The sequence below is a fragment of the Dichomitus squalens genome, assembly GCF_000275845.1.
Source record: "Dichomitus squalens LYAD-421 SS1 unplaced genomic scaffold DICSQscaffold_29, whole genome shotgun sequence".
Lineage (NCBI taxonomy): Eukaryota > Fungi > Basidiomycota > Agaricomycetes > Polyporales > Polyporaceae > Dichomitus > Dichomitus squalens.
This window is the reverse complement of record NW_006766911.1, coordinates 302,404-320,427: the sequence shown is the minus strand read 5'-3', so window position 1 is coordinate 320,427 and position 18,024 is coordinate 302,404. Positions and strand designations below refer to the sequence as shown.

The window sequence follows — 18,024 nt, the reverse complement described above, 5'->3', positions numbered from 1 at the left end:
GAGCTGGTCTAGTATTGTAGGTCCATTTCTCAAGAAAGAGATGGTCAAAAGCTAGCAATCACTAATGATATAAACCCTCCTCTATGGCTAGATATATGTGCAAGAATATGGAGGTATGCTGATCAATTCCCAGCACCTAAGAATAGCAAATGTTCTGCTCATGCTCACTGAGCACGCTGAGATTTGTTGAGCCTAGTTTGGCTCAAGATAGAGATCATATTCCTATCACATGGTGTGCACACGTTCCTGACAATAACAGCAATATATACCTCAATTACGGTAGAGATATGTCTACTTATACTACTTACAGAACCAGGAGGAGGAGCAGTCAATGGGCGCCTAAACACGGGCGTTCGAATACTTTCCACGACCACGAGTACAAGTTCCACGTGAGGGAGAAATAATGCTGTGAGTAGGCAGATCTTGAAGTACTGAAGGTGATGCGCAAACCCGTGGGGCTATATAACGGCCCATGTCCAATGTCCAGATCTCAGAACGTTTCTTTGACGCAGAATGTCACTCGCCAAAGCTTTCTTCCTCGTTGCCTCGTCCGCATTCTATACGGTTGCAATCACTCCGCCTCAGCCTCGCGTTCTCAGCAATGCCGTATACAAGGGTCAGGCTTACGAGTACATAGTGCGGTACATAGCATACACGGCCGGTGTAAGTGTCTGGTTCACGTTTCTAGGGGTACATGCTGACCAGTCCTATCTCAACTGCAGGTGATGATGATGACCGTATCATTTCTCCACGCCTTCCTTCTTGCATACCCTGGCGTCCAGTCCCTACCTGTCACGCCACTCATCTGCCCGGCCACTCCTTCCCAAGCGCATCTTGCCACCTTCTCCGCGTCCTTCATCGCAGGTGTTGCTATCCTCTCGTCCGGGGCATTCATCCGCCTCTGGTCCTACCATACCCTCGGCAGCCTGTTCACGTTCGAAGTCGTCGTCAAAGACGACCACAAGCTCATTACCGCGGGTCCGTACGGCTACGCCCGCCATCCGTCCTACACTGGCATGATCCTCCTCACCATTGGCGCGTACTTCATGTACTTCGGCACAGGCGGGTATGTCGCGGAGTGCGGCATTGAGGGCACTCCGGCGCTGGCTGTCCTCGGCTGGTCATGGCGTATCTCATCCGTGTTTGGGTTTGTATCGCTGTATCGCAGATGTAGCGTCGAGGATACGAAGCTCAAGACCCATTTCGGTGGAGAGTGGTTGAAGTATAGGGAGGAAGTGCCGTACGCCCTGGTCCCGTACATATTGTAATTGTAGTCACAGTAGGACTAGTGTACAGAGTTCGCCCTGCTGCTGCAATATACAGTATGTAGCCCCTGGAATGCAAGGGCTGTGCCACATTGAGACATGCGCTTTTCACAAGAACGTCGGAGCTCTACCTCGATGAGCTCCAGCGATGAATCTTTACGTGCCTGTGCACCCTGCACCATGCATATGAACCAGGATCTATGTAAATTCATTGCATGTTGGAGGGAGTTGAATGTCTGCGATATGGCTGGTTAGCGTCTCGTGAAAGATGTATACGTACCACGGACTTCACACTCATGAACTCCCCCATTATGCGGGAAATCTAAATCCCTACAAAATGCTTTGAAGCTTGGAGACAAGTCGACAGCCTCGTGCCGGTGTTCTCGATAGACTCATCCGAGATGGGGCGCTTAATTGGATCATGGGGGTCTGGGGCAACCACGTCGGGGTGTGCTTCCCGTCTTGCTCTACTTCAAGTAAGTATAGTCCACACGTCGCCAGTGCCTTTGAAATTCTAACCGCGTCTTCCTCGTCCACCACAATGTCCACGAACGGGATACTATCAATAAGCATCGTCTATGGGTCGCTCTGATCTCAGTCTCATTTGTCCTTCTCAGAGCTTTTCCTCGACGTAAAGGGACTCCGCCTCTGCCTCCCGGTCCTCGGCAGCTTCCCATCATTGGAAATGCTTGAGATGTACCGCGGTTGAAGTTGGGACCTTCGTTCGCGGCGTTGTCAAATAAGTACGGTAGGTAGCATATCCTTCAATACTCAACGAACTTATCGACCACTCTAGCATCAGGCGATATCGTGTACCTCAACGTCCTTGGGCGGCAGATCATTACGCTCAATGCTCTCTCCGACGCCTTAGAGCTGCTGGATAAGAAGTCAGTCAACCTCTCTAGTTGGTTAGTCGGTTGAACTCTACCATGGTCAAGCTGTGCGTGCTCAGTTACACTACTCCCCATGGGGTTCCTCGCTCCAATTGCAGTAACTAGGCTCGTATTGGATCAGTTCATTCCTTTTTTCGTGTATGGACGGAAATGGCGTGAGAATCGCCGCGTCTTTCATCGTATGTTCAACGCGGACGCCATCGCACAATGGCATCCGGTGCAGTTGAAAAGTGATCGAAATCTACCGTGCCGACTCTCAGAGTCCCCGAAGGAGTTCCTCGCACACGTACACTAGTGAGTCGCATCTGTGTTTGGTTCACGTCCACCGCTTCACGCATATCCCTAGTGCAGGCACGGAGACAGGTTTGCGCGTCGCATATGGGGTAGAGCTCACAGGAGAAGAAGACGATCGCCAGTACTTCGAGATGGTACAGACGATGCAGGATATCAGCAGGCCCTTGCTGCTCCCGGGTGCCCATGTCATGGAAGCCTTTCCATTCTTGCGCTACCTACCCTCTTGGTCTGGAATTAAGCGACTTGCGGAGGACACGAAAGATGAGATAGCGAAAACCACGAACAAGCTCTTCGCCATCGCGACTACGGATACGGTGAGGGCGGTTTATTCAATTGTACGAGATGCGAGGGCTGACGTGCGACCCTCTCGGAGGAAACGGGCGTCATCCGAGAATCAATGGTGACGCGAATTCTCGCAGACAGTAACATAGAGGATGTGCACACGTCTGAAGTACGGGACATGTGCCTGTACCTCACGGCAACATCTTTCATAGGTGTGCATATAACATATCTCCATGTTTCATCCTCTCACTTTAGAACGCAGCGGGTGTTGATACGGCAGGTATCCAGTCATGCGTCGTCGTACCCAACGACTCACACTCGCCTCTTCTTGTAGACCAACGCTACCATGGAAGCCTACTTCCTCACGATGGCCATGCATCCTGACATACAAACGAGCGCACAAGCAGAGCTCGATGCTGTTATAGGACCTGACCGGCTGCCCGAATTCTCCGACTTGGCCTCTCTTCCGTCTCTCAAGGAATTGTCAAGGAGACACTGCGATGGCATATCATCACACCGCTCGGCATACCACACGTCGCGGAAGCGGATGACGAGTATAATGGATATCACATTCCTGCAGGAGCATTGGTCAATCAGAACCTGTGGTACGTACTTCCCCTATCCAGCTGCCAATTCCGCCCTGATATGATGTGCGAAGGGCCGTGTCAAGAAATGCAAACGAGTATCCCGACCCAGAAGCATTCAACCCCGAACGCTATTTGCCTAAGGAAGGCAGACGTTCAGCGACTGACCCAGTAGAGCTCGTCTTTGGCTTTGGACGGAGGTCAGTACGCGTGTGCATGCGCTCTGATGTGCGCAAGAACTCATGCCGAGTGTGTAGGATATGTCCGGGTCGCCACTTTGCGGAAGCGTCCTTGATGATTTACTGCGCATCTGTACTGCACGTCTTCGATATTCAGCCGCCACCGGTGAAGATGAAATACAGGGCTTCGGATGATATGATCTCGTGCGTACCTCCACGACTGACCTTGTATGCAATCTTAACGCAGTAGCTCTCAGGCATGTCCAAGGGTACAAGCATGTAATCGAGGGACGGAGGCCCCGGGTGGAGCGCCTCATGAGCGGATTAGCGACCTACTGATGGAGCGACCCTGATCATGGGAGTTGTTGTGAAGTGTGCCTCAGGCCGACTGTAGACTGAACTTGTAACGAAGTCTCGAGATGGAGGACACAGACGAAGTGCATGCCATCCTCTTCAGGTAGACCAGTAAAATGGAACGACAAGTCGGCATCTTATGACGGTGCTGCCAGTGCAGGACGAAGGGCCATGCAAGTGTATACACAGGCGTACCAACGGATCAGGTCAAGGTGAGCGTCGAGATTAGCCAAACTTCTTGAGTGGGTCCGATTTCTTCTTTCCGCCCCGACCGGGTCCCCCGCCGCCCCTACCGCCTCGACCTCTCCCGCGACCACGACCACGCCCTCGTGCATTTTTGTTGAACGGAACGAAGCCAACGTCACCTGGTCCAGGTGCAGGCTTGCTGTCGCTCTCGACGCCAGCGTCCGCCCCCGGAACGGGCGCGATCCGCGGGAGGAGGTATTTCGGGACGTGCTTCATGTGCGACTGCACCCGCGTAGGGTGCAACGGTTTATCATGCCGCAGGTACTCCAGGTCTAGCGGGTTGTCCTCGAAGTGAGCCTACACCCAAGCCACGTCCATCAGCCCCTGCATCCCCGCATCAATCACCGGAAAGCGAAACGCACCTTCAGCTTGTCCGAGTTCAGGATCTCCGTCTTGAGCTCCTTGATCCTCGCCTCCTTGATCGCGCTCCGCGTCACCGCCCGCAGCGCGTCCTCCATGCGATACCTGAACGCCTCGACCTGCTTCATGTCGAACTGGTACTCCTTGATCTGGCTCCCCCTCGCCGCCTGCTCCCTCTCGACCCGCGCGAACACCTCCTCGTCGCGCTTCGCGCTCTCGACGCACCCGACGACGCGGTTCTTGCCCCACAGCTCCTTGGGGACGACGAAAGAGAGCGCCATGCCCGTGCGCCCCGCGCGCGCGGTGCGGCCTACGCGGTGCGTGTACGCGCGGGAGGAGGCGGGGAGGTCGAAGTTGATGACGCACGAGACGTCGACGAAGTCCACGCCGCGCGAGACGCCGTACTCGGCGTCGGGGGCGCCGCCGCCCTTGCGCCGTTTACGCTTGCTGGACTTTGGTTTTGACGACGACGAGGACTCGGGTGCGGGCGAATTCGCGCGCTTTTTTCGCTTGAGAGACTGGGCTGGCGTCGAGTCTGCATCGTCTTCTGATGGCGCGCCATTCGCTTCGGGTTCACGTTGCGAAGACATGACTGCAGTAAGCGTCAGCACACAGTTGAGCGACGTATGGTAGCAGACCTACAATCGTCGTCATCGGCTTCCTCAGCCTCGTCCTCCTGCTCATCATTCGAATCTTGCTCTGCCTTCCCTGAGTTCTCGTCCGATGCGATGATATAATCATACACGCCCTTGTTGAACTCTTGCACAACATGGTACCTCGAATTTAGGGGCAGCTCCGAGTTGAGCACGCAGCTCTTGATCGAGAATTGCTCGAGGAAGAGCTTGAGGCGGTAACACCGGTCGACGTCGTTGACGAAGAGGATGCACTTGCCCTTGATGAGCTTGAGCTTCAGGATGACGTATGTCAGCAGGAACTTGTCGACTTCCGAGCAGCTGGAAACAGAGTAAGCGATGGGGCTGGTGGTCTGCACCAACGAAGCAGCGCTCACCGGACAGAGTACTGAGTCAGATTCGCAGCCTCATCTTCCTCATCCTCTAGCTTCAGTATAACCTGGCATCTGATTGTCAGGGAATTGGTATCAGCACATCTTGCTTATACTCACCGGACTCCGCAACGCGAGGCCTTTGAGCGCCTCCACGTCTTCCGTCATCGTTGCACTCATAAGGAACGATTGGAACACCTTTGGCAGGTATCCACCTCCGAAAATCTGGCGAACATCTTCGTCATGTCCATATGACAAGATGAGATCTGCCTCGTCTATAACGAGCGATTCCAGTGACCCGAGGGACAAGTCCTGCGCAAATGAGTGCAGATCTCCCGTCAGTGAAGGGCCTAGCATACCTTGGACTGGAGCAGCGCGAGCGCACGTGAGGGAGTGGCGATGACAATATCAGGGTTGTCCGAAAGGAGTGTCCTACGACAGAGCTCATCAACATCCTCCCGAGCGGCAAGCGTAAGTGAACGACTTACTCACTTCTGGAGGTGCGCGGTGGTTCCGGTTGAGGCATTTGCTACCGCCACGTCTGCGTCACAGTATGTGAGCAGGCTTTTCAGGTGCGCGGACACCTGCTCCGCGAGCTCTCGCGTCGGGACGAGGATGAGGGCGCGCGTCGCCTGTCGTCTGGAGTCCTCTTCGGATATGCTCTGGTCATGATAGTGAGTATGCGTTGTGCCAAAGCCGGAATAGACACTTTATTAGGGCAACATTGTAACACTGGGCATCAAGATTTAAAGTGGAGGCAGGCCAAGGCAGTTGAATCGGTATGCTGAGCGGACGGTTACCTATCAGCAGTCTCTGAAAAGAGGCACGCGGCCTCTACCTTCCTCCGGCGCGTCGTAATCAAACCTGCGCGGGTGCAGATGTCGTGCATAAGAGAGAGATACTCACTGATTTCGCGTTCAAAACTTTTTGGACGACTGGAATGCAGTAAGCAGCAGTTTTCCCGCTTCCCGTCCGCGCTCGGGCCAGAATATCGCGGTTTTCAAGTGCAAGAGGTATGCCCTTTGACTGGACAAGCGTCGGCCGGGAGAACCCCATGTCGGCGAGAGCTCGCAGTATCCGAGCATCGAGGATCTGGCTGAAGGAGGCAAAGGTTGCCTTGGGATCGACAAGGCGTGCGTCAGGCATGGCGATGAGACGTCAGGTATCGCAGGTATCGCGCCAGACTTCAACGTACGACTAGGATCTATGATGAGACGAGAAGGGTATGCTAGAAGGACAAGCCGAAGGAGCTCGAAGAAGACCTGGAGTTGCACCGTGTACGAAATTTCATGCAAGGACAGTCACGTGTTAGAAGTAAGCGCCAGGTGGATACGGAGGACCTGAACAACTCCCGATCAGTCCACAAGTACTGACTTTCATCGTTACCTGGTCTTGCGTTGAACAACAAACCATAGTAGACAGCACAGAAGCCAGTCGCTGGTCGCACTGTATCGTATTTTTTGCTAGTCACAACACTGTGCGTCGCAAAGGCGAACCATTCCGGGAGTCTTGTGCTGCGAGAGGTTCACTGGAGGAAGAGAACAATCGAGCCTACTCGAGGAGTGTGCGACTAAGGTGAGTAGGAAGAGTAGTCACTGACAATTCATTTCATCGCACAGGAGTGTTTGATGTGGCAGACGTGGGAGTGGTGGTGTTCGTGACCAGCACATGAATACTCATTCACATAGCGTTGTAAAAGGCGGATCGATGGTGGGTGTCGATGAGTGTTGTGGGGCCAATGATCGCACTACTGTCGAGCGAGTCTTCAGGGCCTTCAGGCGTGAGTGTTTGACACACATCCACCCTCGGTGACCAAATGGTCGTCCTCAGTCGGATCATCGTCTATTTTCCAGCCGTCGTTGTGGGACTTCGTGAAGGGCTCTATCTCAGAAAGACCGAGAGAAAACCATGCGGCCTGAATGATGAGCGATCGAGGTCCAGCTACGCACATCGACCTATCTCGACAAAAAACACCAGTATAGGGTAATGGCGAATGCCACATTGCAAATTAATCACATACATAGTCATAGCAATACATGGCAGCATGATCAATGACAACGCACAGGAATACATGATCAAGGGGAGAAGACATGAAGTGGAGGAACGACATGGATGGCAAGCGCACACAGGGATAGACTTGGGAGAACTTCAGTGACAGATTGCGATTGGAGACTGCGACAACGAGACGTGGTGCACGCCACTCATCTCACAAGGCGTGCGCCCCAGCGCCCCTAGATTCGTTGGCGGAGAAGGAGGGACTTCCATGCATTGGAACAAAGGAGCGCGAATTGAAGAAGGCAAGACTGATGGAACCAGCAACTAGCTGCTGGGAGGTCGGCACAGAGGGAATGGGAGCACGTAACGACGACGACACCATAGGCTGCTGGACAGGAACAGACGCCACCATTCCCGCACCGTCTTCGTGACGCGAGGGTGTGAACGAGCTGCGCTTCATGGGGGCAGCCGCGGGGATGGGAAGTTTGTCTGCGAAAGGAACTTGAAACCTAAATTGCGCGCGCATTTGCACTCGCCTGTGTTCGTCGTACTCTATCTGATTTATGAGCAGACGCAGGGGCGGCAGATCGTTTTCGCTCGCCTTGCGTCTCTCTTGTTGCGTTTGACGATGCGCCCCAGTCGCCATGCTAGGGATGTGGTAGGGCCGGTGCCTGGAGCTGCGCTCTGACTTTCGAGCCGCATCGATGCCGCGTTCCTCGAAGTCCAACTGATCTTCACCTGGCCTACATGTATCGGCGCGGATCGCCGGTAGGACAACGTTCACTGCCCGTCGCTCTTGGGCCCGCTCTTGCTCGAGCGAAGGTTTGACGACCTGTGCGAAGTTCATGGGAGGCAACCTGCGCTGAGAGCACACGTCGTGGACACTGAGTGTCCCCTCGCCATGACTCTGTGGAAGAGTGTTGGGAGGTCCTGATCGAGCCCTGTACATGGATGACGTGCCATGTGCGTGCTGAAGATTGATATGGCCATGTTGGAGAAACGAGAGGATGGGATGAAGTTCGCCAGGAGATGACCAAGGGCGCGGTGGCGGAGAGACCGCCGGAGATGGAATGGTTGTGGCGGGAGACGCCGTTCGGGAAGGAAAGCAGGACGAGGGCTCTGGAGAGGTATTGCTAAGTTCAGAAGAACACTGATGAAGCGCACAAGATGGATAAGCCAGGAAGGAAGGCTCGTCGAAGGATTCGTTCCTCTCTTGCTGGGAGGACAACGACGGTGACGATAGACGTGACGGATAGTCTTGCGCAGTATGTGGCGCACGTACACATTTGTTCGGATGAGGCTGCGCGGTCGACGATGAGCAAGGTCCCAGTTGCGATGAGGGGTGCAAGGCACACTGCGAAGAGTCTTCTGCACCTAGAGAGTGCTGGACGGTCTTCGGGGCTGAGATAACAGATGGAGTAGCCGGCAGGGGTTGGGGGCGACGGTGCTTCACGGGAGCACTACCGTCAGATGGATAGACAACGGTACGACTCGGGTCGTTGGCATCCCATACCGACGTGCTCGACAACGCGGTGGGTGGGGCTTGACGAAAAGAGTCTGTCCCCCATAGTGAAAACAACTACAGGTATGGGTATGATGAGTATCCACGGCGTACTTCCACGAAGCAGAAGCTCACCTGTTCACTCTGGGGAATGGATCGAAGTTGCGCAGGGAGAACTCTCCATTGTGAAGCACCTTTGATCTTATTTCCCCGGGCGATTGAGGGCTTCTTCTTTGTGGACTTAGGCATTTCGCAGCGCTGGTAGCTGTCAGTGGATAGAAGGGAGGCTGCGAAGATATGCAGGACGCAACGCGCCCACTCGTGTGAGCCCGACACTTTATACTCGACTGATCCGCGAAGGCATCAGGCCAGGGCGGTCGCGGACCCACTCTACAGAGCCTTGCGGCACCAGGATAGTCGACATGCCGCCCACAGCCGCGGTCCGCGAGGTCTCTTTCCGGATACAGCTCAAGGGGGCCATACAAGCTGCCAATAACGGTATTGTGAGGCAGACTTCAGGCATCGACGCCACCCACCAGCGCAAGCGAGAGAAACCAAGTATCACGGGGCGCCAGCGTGTTTGCGCTTCTGGAGACAATGGTCGCCACAAATGGCAGGTGGCCTTGACGACTCATTCGATGACACATCCCAATGGAGCAAGATTGGGCAGGGCTCTAGGAACGACATGCTCGGCTGCTTCCTGGACAGCCTTTATGCCGTATGTCTCCTGCGCTCGATGGGCAAACGACCCTTTATCATGGCCATCGATACGCGTTCCCATAAGGCAACTAGGAAGCATTGTTCACACACCTTCCATAGCGGACATTTGATCCTTCGTGTCCTTCGTCCGTTAGGGGTCTAGAAGCGGACCTCGTCGGCCTGCGCGCACAATGGCACGGCGACTGTCATGGTGGGTTGATACCGATTGCCGTCCGAGCCTCGTGCCACTGCTGGGAGAACGAGTATCACTCACGAGCAAAAAATGGCCACAAAAGGCGTGTTCTAAGAGGGCGCCGCGATATGTAGCTCTACGGCTCGGTGGGGGCCTCAAGGCGACAACGTGGAAGACGAGAAGGAGAGCGTATGTGGGCAATTGATGCGCCCGACGCCTCGGTGGCGTTGTTCCGGAATAGGCAAGCCAGCACACCATTCCTATACTCAACGCCGTCGGCCGTGCACCTCGATGCGAAACGATGACTCAAGTGGGTGGCGCCGTCGATCCCGTTAGCCAGTCCTCCGAGCGCAAATATGCTACCATCTTTGCTTGTCTCTCGGAGGCAGCTTGCTAACACTACTACGTGGGAATCATGTCATCCGGAATCGGCTTCGCGAAGCATTCACGTACCACAAAGCTCATCGATTGCAGGGCCCTGCCTGCAGCCGCCTGAAGCCCCCTCTCGCACTCAGCCACACACACACACACACTGATCTTCTTGATCTCGCAGTATCTCGAGTCATGCAGGCTAACCAGTTTGTCACGATCACCCGTCGACATCTTGCAAAGCTGACAGAGCCTTCGACAACCTCCCAGGCATAACACTCAATTGCACCCAAACGGGAAGGCCAAGATCGCAATTCGCGATGTAGCCCGCGTGTATGGGCAATCGCAGAAGATACCTCTGAACGCTTTCAGGAGCGGCGCCCTGGCGCGACCGAAACCCTCCTCGATGGTGACTCCAGCTCAAGTACAACAAGCATCCGTCCGAGCCTCCGACCAAGCACAACGAGCCTCCGATTACCAGGATGCAATGAGTGTCCTGCACGATATAGACACCCAGTGGGGCGCTCTGCCGGAGGGTGGTGCTTTAGAGGGATATGGTTCTGACTGAGTACAGTGAGTGGCCACGCAATACCCCATAACCTCAATAAATACGGAGCGATGCACTCACAGTACAACGAAGAGCGCTCCTTCGCTAGGAGACCAGAGGATTGATGGGAAGATATTGGGTGCCTATGTTGTACGCACGCGGGGAAGGTCAAACCTCCTGCACAATGAACAAAGGGGTGATGTTTGGAGCCCCTTCGCAGTCATCTGAGCCCGATTCCTATGTTCCCGCAAGGGCTCTGGTCAGCACTTCGATGTATGCCCCAAAACCGACCTCAATACTGATCATACGCCATTTTGCTATAAGGTGAGAGTGAAGTCATGGATCAGTAAGCTGTATGTTGGAGGAAGTAGCCTGAAAAGATAGCTGATCATGGCGTGTGGCGATAAGTATAAATCCCATGGAAGCGATGTCGCATCCTCCATCGAAGGCAGCTAAATGGGAGATTGTTATGTCCTACGAGTTGCAGCGACGCTGAACTTAGATGATGTCTCAGACCCTCAACTCTACCGCAGGACGACACTCGAAAATTGCCATCGCAGCATGGAAAATTACGGACCATTGTTGTAAGCGAAAGAGACGAGGCGTGCCTTAAGGTGAACACAGCTGCGCCGAGTACCCCGCGGAAAGTGTGCAGCTATAGAACTTGACTTGTAGGTCGTCTCAATAAAGCCACCACTGGTTTTGCACTCGTCCATATCTTTCGGCTTCTCGTCTACGACGGCTGTGTGCAGTGGGTCAAACCGCCTCCTGGCGGCCATCTCGCAATCAAACATCAAGTCCTCAGCTCCTATTGACAGTTCGCGTCATTCGCGGACCTGTCTATGCATCACGTTTGGAGGTAAAAGATCTTCGTTCAATGAGAGTTGTGATGCAGTATAGTCCATGGATGGACGAACTCTCTACAGCTGGCTCGGTTATGGTACATTTCACTTCACTGTTACCGCATCGTACACCCCTGACCATTTATGAGCACTGTCCTGCGTTCTCAGCAGCTATGTTCCATTCCGTGCGAAGAGTGTTGCCGTTGTAGCTGAACGCCGGGAATTTGTTCGTGCCCGGGGCCGCCGCGCCGCCGTCAGCCTTGAAGCACTGCGCCGTGAACTGGTTCGTGATCGTGGCCGGAAGGACGAGCTGGCCGGTCTTGGCTGCATAGTCCGATGTGCGATCAGCTCCATGTCAAGGAGGGGCGAATGAGGCTACGTACTGATGCGGTTGAGGAGCGAGAACTTGACCACGCTCGGCGCGCTCACGCCCGGGACGGCCTGCTTGACATGTGCGAGACGGGCATTCTCGAGCTGCGCTTTCTTGGCCGCGTTCGACGAATCGCCGACAAGGTTCTCAGGTATGAACGCCTTGCGAATCGCGGTGCGCCAGTTGGCGGACGACTTGGCGAAGACCGCGCAGAGCTGGGCTGTAGTGCCGGGGTTCACCTTCGCGTTGTTGTTCGCGAACGCGATCGCACTTTGCAAACGCGTCAGGATATGGTTGTATGCGGCGTGATGTGATAGCGGTACGCACATGTCTTGGTCGTCTGTGACGTACACACCAGGGCCAATTTCAGCATCGGCACCACTCGTGCCTGAAGAGGACTTGGGCCCGAGGCCGATGAAGTCGAACAGGCCGTCAGCCTTGACCGGCTTCTCGAGTTGGCCCTTCTGCGCCCAGAAGGCGGCCGTGTCCTATGTCGGACGTCAATGTGAGGAAAAGCGACCTGACATGGACGAGACGTACGCTGTTGGTGCCGTGCCAGCCAATGAACTCTTGGGAGTCGCGCTCGAAGAGGTGCGCCACGTAGTCAGACGCACGGGCGAAGAAGGGCTTCTTCGTCTTCGGCTTGGCCGTGGCAGAGCACTGTGAACTTGATCAGTCACAGTCAGATAGCCCTGTGCGACGGATGGAACGTACAGCGGCCCCGGCAGTTGAGGTCGACTTGGTGGAAGTAGTCTTAGAGGCCTAGCGGGACATTTGAGAATGGCACGGGATGAGGCATGACTTACACTCACCGCTGCCTTCGTGGTCTTCGCTGCTGCCTTCGTGGTCTTAGCAGCCGCCTTAGTTGTCTTAGCAACCGCCTTAGTTGTCTTAGCAGCCGCCTTGGTTGTCTTGGCAGGCGGAGCCTTGACCGGGGGAGGGGCCTTAACGGGCGGGGGAGCCTTAACGGGGGGAGGAGCCTTTACCGGAGGGGGGGCCTTCACCGGCTTCGCGGCCTTCGGCGCGGCGACCTTAGGTGCCTTCGGTGCAGCTACCTTGGGTAGCTTCGGAGCTGCGATCTTAGGTGCCTTGACGGCTTTAGCCTTCCGGCGTTCAAGGAAGGTGCCTTCCTCGTCATCTTCATCACCCTCGAACTCCTCCTCGTCGTCAAAGTCGCGCTCTTCAAGGTCATCTTCATCGTCGTCCTCAACCTCGTCCGCATCGAGGAACTGCGGAACATGAATGTTAGTTTTAGCAGAGGCCTTTGAAGCTCGCGATACTAGTACGTACCTCAACGTCGTCATCGTCAACGTGGCGTTCGTAAAGGTCGTCAGCGGCTACAAGGTCGCGCTTGGCGGCTGCGATAGCCTGCGAGGAGCCTATCAAAACGGGGGGAATATGAAAGCCTGGTCGATACGCACATCAACGCTAGTGCCTTCGGGCAGAGGCGCAGCCTGGACGCAGAGCGAAACGCCGAGAACGGCAAGAACAAGAAGGCGGTTCAAAGAGGGCATGCTTGACGTGCTCTAGTGGGTTCTTGTGCGTGATAGACTTGCGGGAGTATTGACGGTAAATTGATTCGTGAAGGAAAAGCCGCACAGCTAGACAAAGAAGGTTAGTTCGACGATGGCAAGACAACCATCACGGTTAATCGTACCAGCTGAAAAGAGTTGAAAGAAGAAAGGAAGAGAGTCGGCTCGGAAGAGAAGGGAAAACGAGCTGAGGAACGACAACCCGTCGACGAAGGCTTTATATATGCTTGTACGGCGTTTGGCGTTCGGGAGCCCGTCGTCCAGGAAGCTGACGACGACGGGGGCGTTACACCGCCAATTCCGGGACCTTAGTTGTGCCACCACCATGTGGAAGAGGCGAAGGTCATGATTAGCCGGATGTATCGAATTTGGAGACCAGGCCTGTGCGCATCAGTCATCGTAAAACGAATTCAGATCACTGGGCGCCAAAATCACACACCAACCATTTGGCCGTTCATGTCGTGCCCCCCAGGGGTCCGTAGTCGGTCGGACGAGCCCTGCCAAGCTACTTGGATTTGCCTGCCTTGCGTTGATGTCAGGAACGCCGGGCGTGGCAGCCCTGTTCACTGTGCCGCGCTTGCCTATTCCTCTGAATGTCTTGACCGAGATCACCAGCGTGCAAGCGGAGAAAATGTTTAGGGAGACAGAGCGGTGTCGTGTTATTAGTCAATGATTGCCCTGTGATGCTTATGAGGGTGAGACATTGGAGTGCTGTGCCGCCAAGGTGCTGCATATTGAGGAATCGGTACGCCCAGGACGAGGTATCCCCATTCAGAGCAACATGGATCGCTTGGCACTGTAAAAGAGGCTCTGCACGGAATTACATGGCTCGAAGACGCAGGTGGAGGATCTGAACCCTCCTGAAAAGAGCATCTTTCGGGGTGCAAGAATGCACTGGAGCTTGAAGCAAAGGTAGTTCGTGGAATGATTGTCGGGGTACAGTCATGATGGGAAGTGGAGAGCCAGGCAGAGCCTCAGCCGTTCGGGGCACAGGCGTCGACCTTCCGGTGCACCGCCTCCGTTGTGGGCGTCGTTCTCATACATCACGACGTGATCCACGTCATGGCCGTGTAGCGGTAGAAACGCAATGCCTCATTTGAGCCTCGCATAAGCCCACACAGAGCAGCCCAAGGGCCAACTAACACATTGCCATGCTCATCTTCACGTCCCCCGACATCGTCAAAGGCAGCTTCGAGCTCGCTATCGCCCGCAAGAGTCCAGGCACCTACCTCGTCATTCTTGCTCGCGCGTACGGTATGGCTGCTACCCGAGAATACATCGTCCTCAATGTCTCTACGCCGCGTTCAACCGTCCCCCCGCTATCCTCTGCCGGTCGCCCCCTGATCTGGCTCGACGCGGACCTCGACCGTCAACCGCCCCATCTCCGACCTCCCAACGGCGTTCTCGCAGCTCTGCGCGCCGCCGACTCTGAGGTCATACGACCTACGGGGCGTACACAACGCATGCACGCGAAGCTAGGCGGGGAGCGCGATGCACATGAAGTCGAGCTTCTGCTCGACGAGGACCAGCTAGCACGTTCCTGCTGGTACTGTGACGCGCTCGAAGTGGACACGGACGTCCGTGACAACGACCGCTTCCCGCTCTGCAGCGGGGAAGGATACACGAGCACGTACATGTGCCAACAGGTGAGGCGTCGCTTGACTTGTGTTTGTCGATCTAATCTGCGATTCATACCAGTGCGCCAAGAAACCTGCGTTCGCAAGAGCTATCTCCGGCTTCCTGCACTCATTCTCATGAATAAGCAGCTGTGACCGAAATCAGCGTATTACTAGCACATGTGTACGTACCGTCTACTATTAGGACCCTATATATGACGTTTCGACCAATTCGGCGAGCGTATATTTGAAGTTCAGGGGAGCGAACATGAATTCAGGGAGCGAAGTAGGACATGTCACGGTAGTATTAGATCACGATTGAATATTCGAGGGTGATAATGACTTCGCCGGTGTACGTGCAAATGGTGATCATTTCCCAGGTTGGCCTCTGACAGTGGGATACGCACAACTTAGAAGACACAGACATTTAGTGGGGCCTCCTGCTCCTGGTGGGACTCGGTCAGGACACAATAACGACTACAGACTATCAGTGGCCATGTGTGTTATCGGGAGCACTTTGACAAGCGGGGGCTTACCGTTCTCGCGTTACTAGATTGGCGCTACCTCCCCTTTGAGCAGAGACTCACCGTAATATGGAGGACGGAGTACTGGAACACGGAACGGTTGAGAAGATGCATTCTAGTTTGGGACTCGACCAAGACTGACACGCCACTCATCTCCCCCGCGTGAGCCAGAATCGCTCGCTTCCATGGCCTTCAACGACGGGCTTCGGAGGGGTCAGAGCTTGTTCTACTAATCCCGTGACGTAAATCCACATGCACCCGATGGTGCTTGCTTGCATGTCCGAGATCCCAGCACCCTTCGATGTCGATGAATAATCTGGACAGGACAGTGGAGCCGTGGTTCAGTCAGCTTGAACATCGCAATCAATAGTGAAGGCATTTAGATCATACATGGCGCTCCTTCTATAAGATTCTGGGTTCCATTGGATAGGCAACGAAAACTTTGGAGACAGACATGAAGCCAGAACCTCGAGCTCAGGCAACGTGGGGTTGTCACCGCGTGCTTAAGTGATGCTTACTCTTACGCCCATGTCTGGGACGTATGGAGAATATTCCGTGAGGGACTGGATGTTATGGTAGGGACGTCGACATGAGCGGGATATTCCTTTACTCTAGCGTACAGTACGCTCGATCGGACTGTAGGCCGACTAACGGCAGCTGTGAAGTATTGGCATATCTCACAAATCTGCCACGCCGCCGAAGAGCGCGCTGCTACCCCAACGAAGCGCATACTGCTCTCTCGTACCTGTGTTCCCAGCGATCAGAGCGAGCTATGCCGAACAACAGCGATACCGGTTCCATGATTTTCACGGCAGACGTATTGAGGCGATAACGCGAGCATCCTTGGAGGACAGAAAGACGTACAAATACAGTTAGATCACTTCAATCAGCCCAAGGTGGCCCACTTCATTCGTCTCCTACTGGCCCCGGCGTGCCAGGGCTCCCTGCAGTCCTCCAGGCGGCGAGAATGAGGTCGACCACGTCGTCAACGCCCTTGCCTTCTCTGACAGACGTGAAAACAGTGGGTCCGTCTCCCCGCATGAGCTTCGCGTCCCGATCCATGACCTCGAGCGATGCGCCGACATGTGGCGCCAGATCGATCTAGAGACATGAATGACCGTCTGTCGGGACTCTGAGTGATAACCAGGACCTCCCGTACCTTGTTAATGACAAGCAAGTCAGACTGAGAGATCCCTGGGCCGCCCTTCCGAGGGATCTTGTCCCCGCCCTACCGTCTCCGCCGTCAATAACACCGCTTCTAGACACACGACACGAGCTCAGCGAGAGAGAGGGACGCACCGAGACGTCGATCACGTAGATGATGTAGTCCGCAAGCTCGCGCGAGTAGTTCGCAGAGAGGTTGTCGCCCCCGCTCTCGACGAACAGCAGCTGGCAGCCGTACTTGGCCTGGAGGGTCTCGAGCGCACCCATGTTCGCGCTGATGTCCTCGCGGATCGCGGCGTGCGGGCACCCGCCCGTCTCGATGGCGAGGATGCGCGAGGCGGGGAGCGCCTTGTTCTTGATCAGGAACTCCTGGTCCTCCCGCGTGAAGATGTCGTTCGTCACCGTTGCTGCACAGCCAGAATCGCGAGTCGACAAGCACGAAGGGCCGATGATAAGCCACGGAGGAAGAGCGAAGGAAGAGCTTCAGCACATCTCGTCGCATCGGACTGAGAACGCGGAGAGGAAGGAGGTCCGTACCGAGGTTGTACTCCTTGCGGAGCTTCTGGCAGAGCGCCAGCGTGAGCGCGGTCTTGCCGGAGCCCACTGGTCTGTCAAACGTCAGGCGACATGCATAAGTACGGTGGAGGTACTCTCAAGTATGATGATGGAAGGTTTGGGGAGCAAGACCCGTGTGACGTACCCGCCAATGCCGACCGTGAAGCCGCGTTCCTCGAAGTTGCGGGATGCATAGTCGGGCATGTCCCGCTCCGTGAACCTTCCTAAAATCACGAAGATATGTCAGTGGGACGATGTTGTTGTTCCAAGTTTGCTGTGCATGTGCGTGCGCGATCTCCGCAACGTACCGGGATGATCAAGGATCTCGTGTGTATGCCCGTGTTCGTTGGGTCCATGGGAATGTGTATGCCCCTCGTGTGAGTGGGTATGGGCGAGGCCTGCAGCTCCCGCGCCGGACAGGTTGTTTATGAACTGAACAGGGTCCGACATTCCTGGTTGTGGCTATATGCGCAGAGTTACGTGCACGACCGAAGGAGAGATCTGCGGTCGCCTGCTTGGTATCGCTATCTGTTACCGTATCGGTTGGATCCCTTGTGGTCTAGCGCTGGCGGTCCGGGGTTTGCCGCGCAAGCCAGTGAAGTGTTCAAGGCACCGAGCTCAGTTCCTGTTGTTGACCGGTGACCACTGGGAGGGTAC

General features: G+C 55.2%; 7 protein-coding genes across 7 annotated transcripts; 3 read left to right on the top strand and 4 right to left on the bottom strand.

Moving 5' to 3' along the window:
• Window positions 1–513: 513 nt before the first annotated feature.
• DICSQDRAFT_172170 (uncharacterized protein) lies at window positions 514–1,268 on the top strand (the record flags this gene model as incomplete). The annotated part of the gene is made up of 2 exons (XM_007367901.1): window positions 514–663; window positions 723–1,268. The coding sequence occupies 2 exons, from the start codon at window positions 514–516 to the stop codon at window positions 1,266–1,268; spliced, it is 696 nt and encodes a 231-aa protein (XP_007367963.1).
• A 569-nt stretch (window positions 1,269–1,837) lies between these two features.
• On the top strand, window positions 1,838–3,978 carry DICSQDRAFT_138666 (cytochrome P450). The gene is made up of 10 exons (XM_007367900.1): window positions 1,838–2,013; window positions 2,068–2,173; window positions 2,257–2,452; window positions 2,505–2,766; window positions 2,826–2,946; window positions 2,997–3,010; window positions 3,069–3,339; window positions 3,393–3,518; window positions 3,576–3,701; window positions 3,755–3,978. Exons 3-8 carry the CDS (start codon window positions 2,340–2,342, stop codon window positions 3,491–3,493), a joined length of 882 nt encoding a protein of 293 aa, XP_007367962.1. The 5' UTR covers window positions 1,838–2,013; window positions 2,068–2,173; window positions 2,257–2,339; the 3' UTR covers window positions 3,494–3,518; window positions 3,576–3,701; window positions 3,755–3,978.
• A 3-nt stretch (window positions 3,979–3,981) lies between these two features.
• DICSQDRAFT_109020 (DEAD-domain-containing protein) lies at window positions 3,982–6,630 on the bottom strand. The gene is made up of 8 exons (XM_007367899.1): window positions 6,367–6,630; window positions 5,953–6,122; window positions 5,820–5,892; window positions 5,581–5,772; window positions 5,467–5,528; window positions 5,100–5,410; window positions 4,460–5,049; window positions 3,982–4,394 (listed from the first exon to the last, which is right to left on the bottom strand). Exons 1-8 carry the CDS (start codon window positions 6,604–6,606, stop codon window positions 4,077–4,079), a joined length of 1,956 nt encoding a protein of 651 aa, XP_007367961.1. The 5' UTR covers window positions 6,607–6,630; the 3' UTR covers window positions 3,982–4,076.
• Window positions 6,631–7,666: 1,036 nt separating this feature from the next.
• DICSQDRAFT_172168 (uncharacterized protein) lies at window positions 7,667–8,302 on the bottom strand (the record flags this gene model as incomplete). The annotated part of the gene is made up of 1 exon (XM_007367898.1): window positions 7,667–8,302. The coding sequence occupies one exon, from the start codon at window positions 8,300–8,302 to the stop codon at window positions 7,667–7,669; it is 636 nt and encodes a 211-aa protein (XP_007367960.1).
• A 3,317-nt stretch (window positions 8,303–11,619) lies between these two features.
• On the bottom strand, window positions 11,620–13,322 carry DICSQDRAFT_89496 (uncharacterized protein; the record flags this gene model as incomplete). Its single annotated transcript, XM_007367897.1, has 7 exons — window positions 11,620–11,930; window positions 11,990–12,246; window positions 12,304–12,464; window positions 12,517–12,636; window positions 12,691–12,738; window positions 12,789–13,205; window positions 13,267–13,322. Coding segments are annotated over 7 exons (1,241 nt in total), but the record flags the coding sequence as incomplete, so codon positions are not given.
• A 1,337-nt stretch (window positions 13,323–14,659) lies between these two features.
• DICSQDRAFT_65185 (uncharacterized protein) lies at window positions 14,660–15,280 on the top strand (the record flags this gene model as incomplete). The annotated part of the gene is made up of 1 exon (XM_007367896.1): window positions 14,660–15,280. The coding sequence occupies one exon, from the start codon at window positions 14,660–14,662 to the stop codon at window positions 15,278–15,280; it is 621 nt and encodes a 206-aa protein (XP_007367958.1).
• A 1,274-nt stretch (window positions 15,281–16,554) lies between these two features.
• Window positions 16,555–17,817, bottom strand: DICSQDRAFT_65230 (urease accessory protein UreG; the record flags this gene model as incomplete). Its single annotated transcript, XM_007367895.1, has 6 exons — window positions 16,555–16,749; window positions 16,808–16,876; window positions 16,948–17,219; window positions 17,320–17,420; window positions 17,513–17,587; window positions 17,672–17,817. 6 exons carry the CDS (start codon window positions 17,815–17,817, stop codon window positions 16,555–16,557), a joined length of 858 nt encoding a protein of 285 aa, XP_007367957.1.
• Between the last annotated feature and the right edge of the window lie 207 nt (window positions 17,818–18,024).

What these genes read in the sequence shown, in the direction of transcription:
- DICSQDRAFT_138666 (XM_007367900.1), top strand. Translation starts at nt 2,340, where the DNA reads ATGTTCAACGCGGACGCCATCGCACAATGGCATCCGGTGCAGTTGAAA. An exon ending in TTCCTCGCACACGTACACTA is followed by an intron (nt 2,453 to 2,504) that starts GTGAGTCGCATC and finishes GCATATCCCTAG; the next exon opens with TGCAGGCACGGAGACAGGTT. An exon ending in CCATCGCGACTACGGATACG is followed by an intron (nt 2,767 to 2,825) that starts GTGAGGGCGGTT and finishes ACCCTCTCGGAG; the next exon opens with GAAACGGGCGTCATCCGAGA.
- DICSQDRAFT_109020 (XM_007367899.1), bottom strand. Translation starts at nt 6,606, where the DNA reads ATGCCTGACGCACGCCTTGTCGATCCCAAGGCAACCTTTGCCTCCTTC. An exon ending in CTGACTCAGTACTCTGTCCG is followed by an intron (nt 5,411 to 5,466) that starts GTGAGCGCTGCT and finishes CTCTGTTTCCAG; the next exon opens with CTGCTCGGAAGTCGACAAGT. An exon ending in GGAAGCCGATGACGACGATT is followed by an intron (nt 5,050 to 5,099) that starts GTAGGTCTGCTA and finishes CGCTTACTGCAG; the next exon opens with TCATGTCTTCGCAACGTGAA.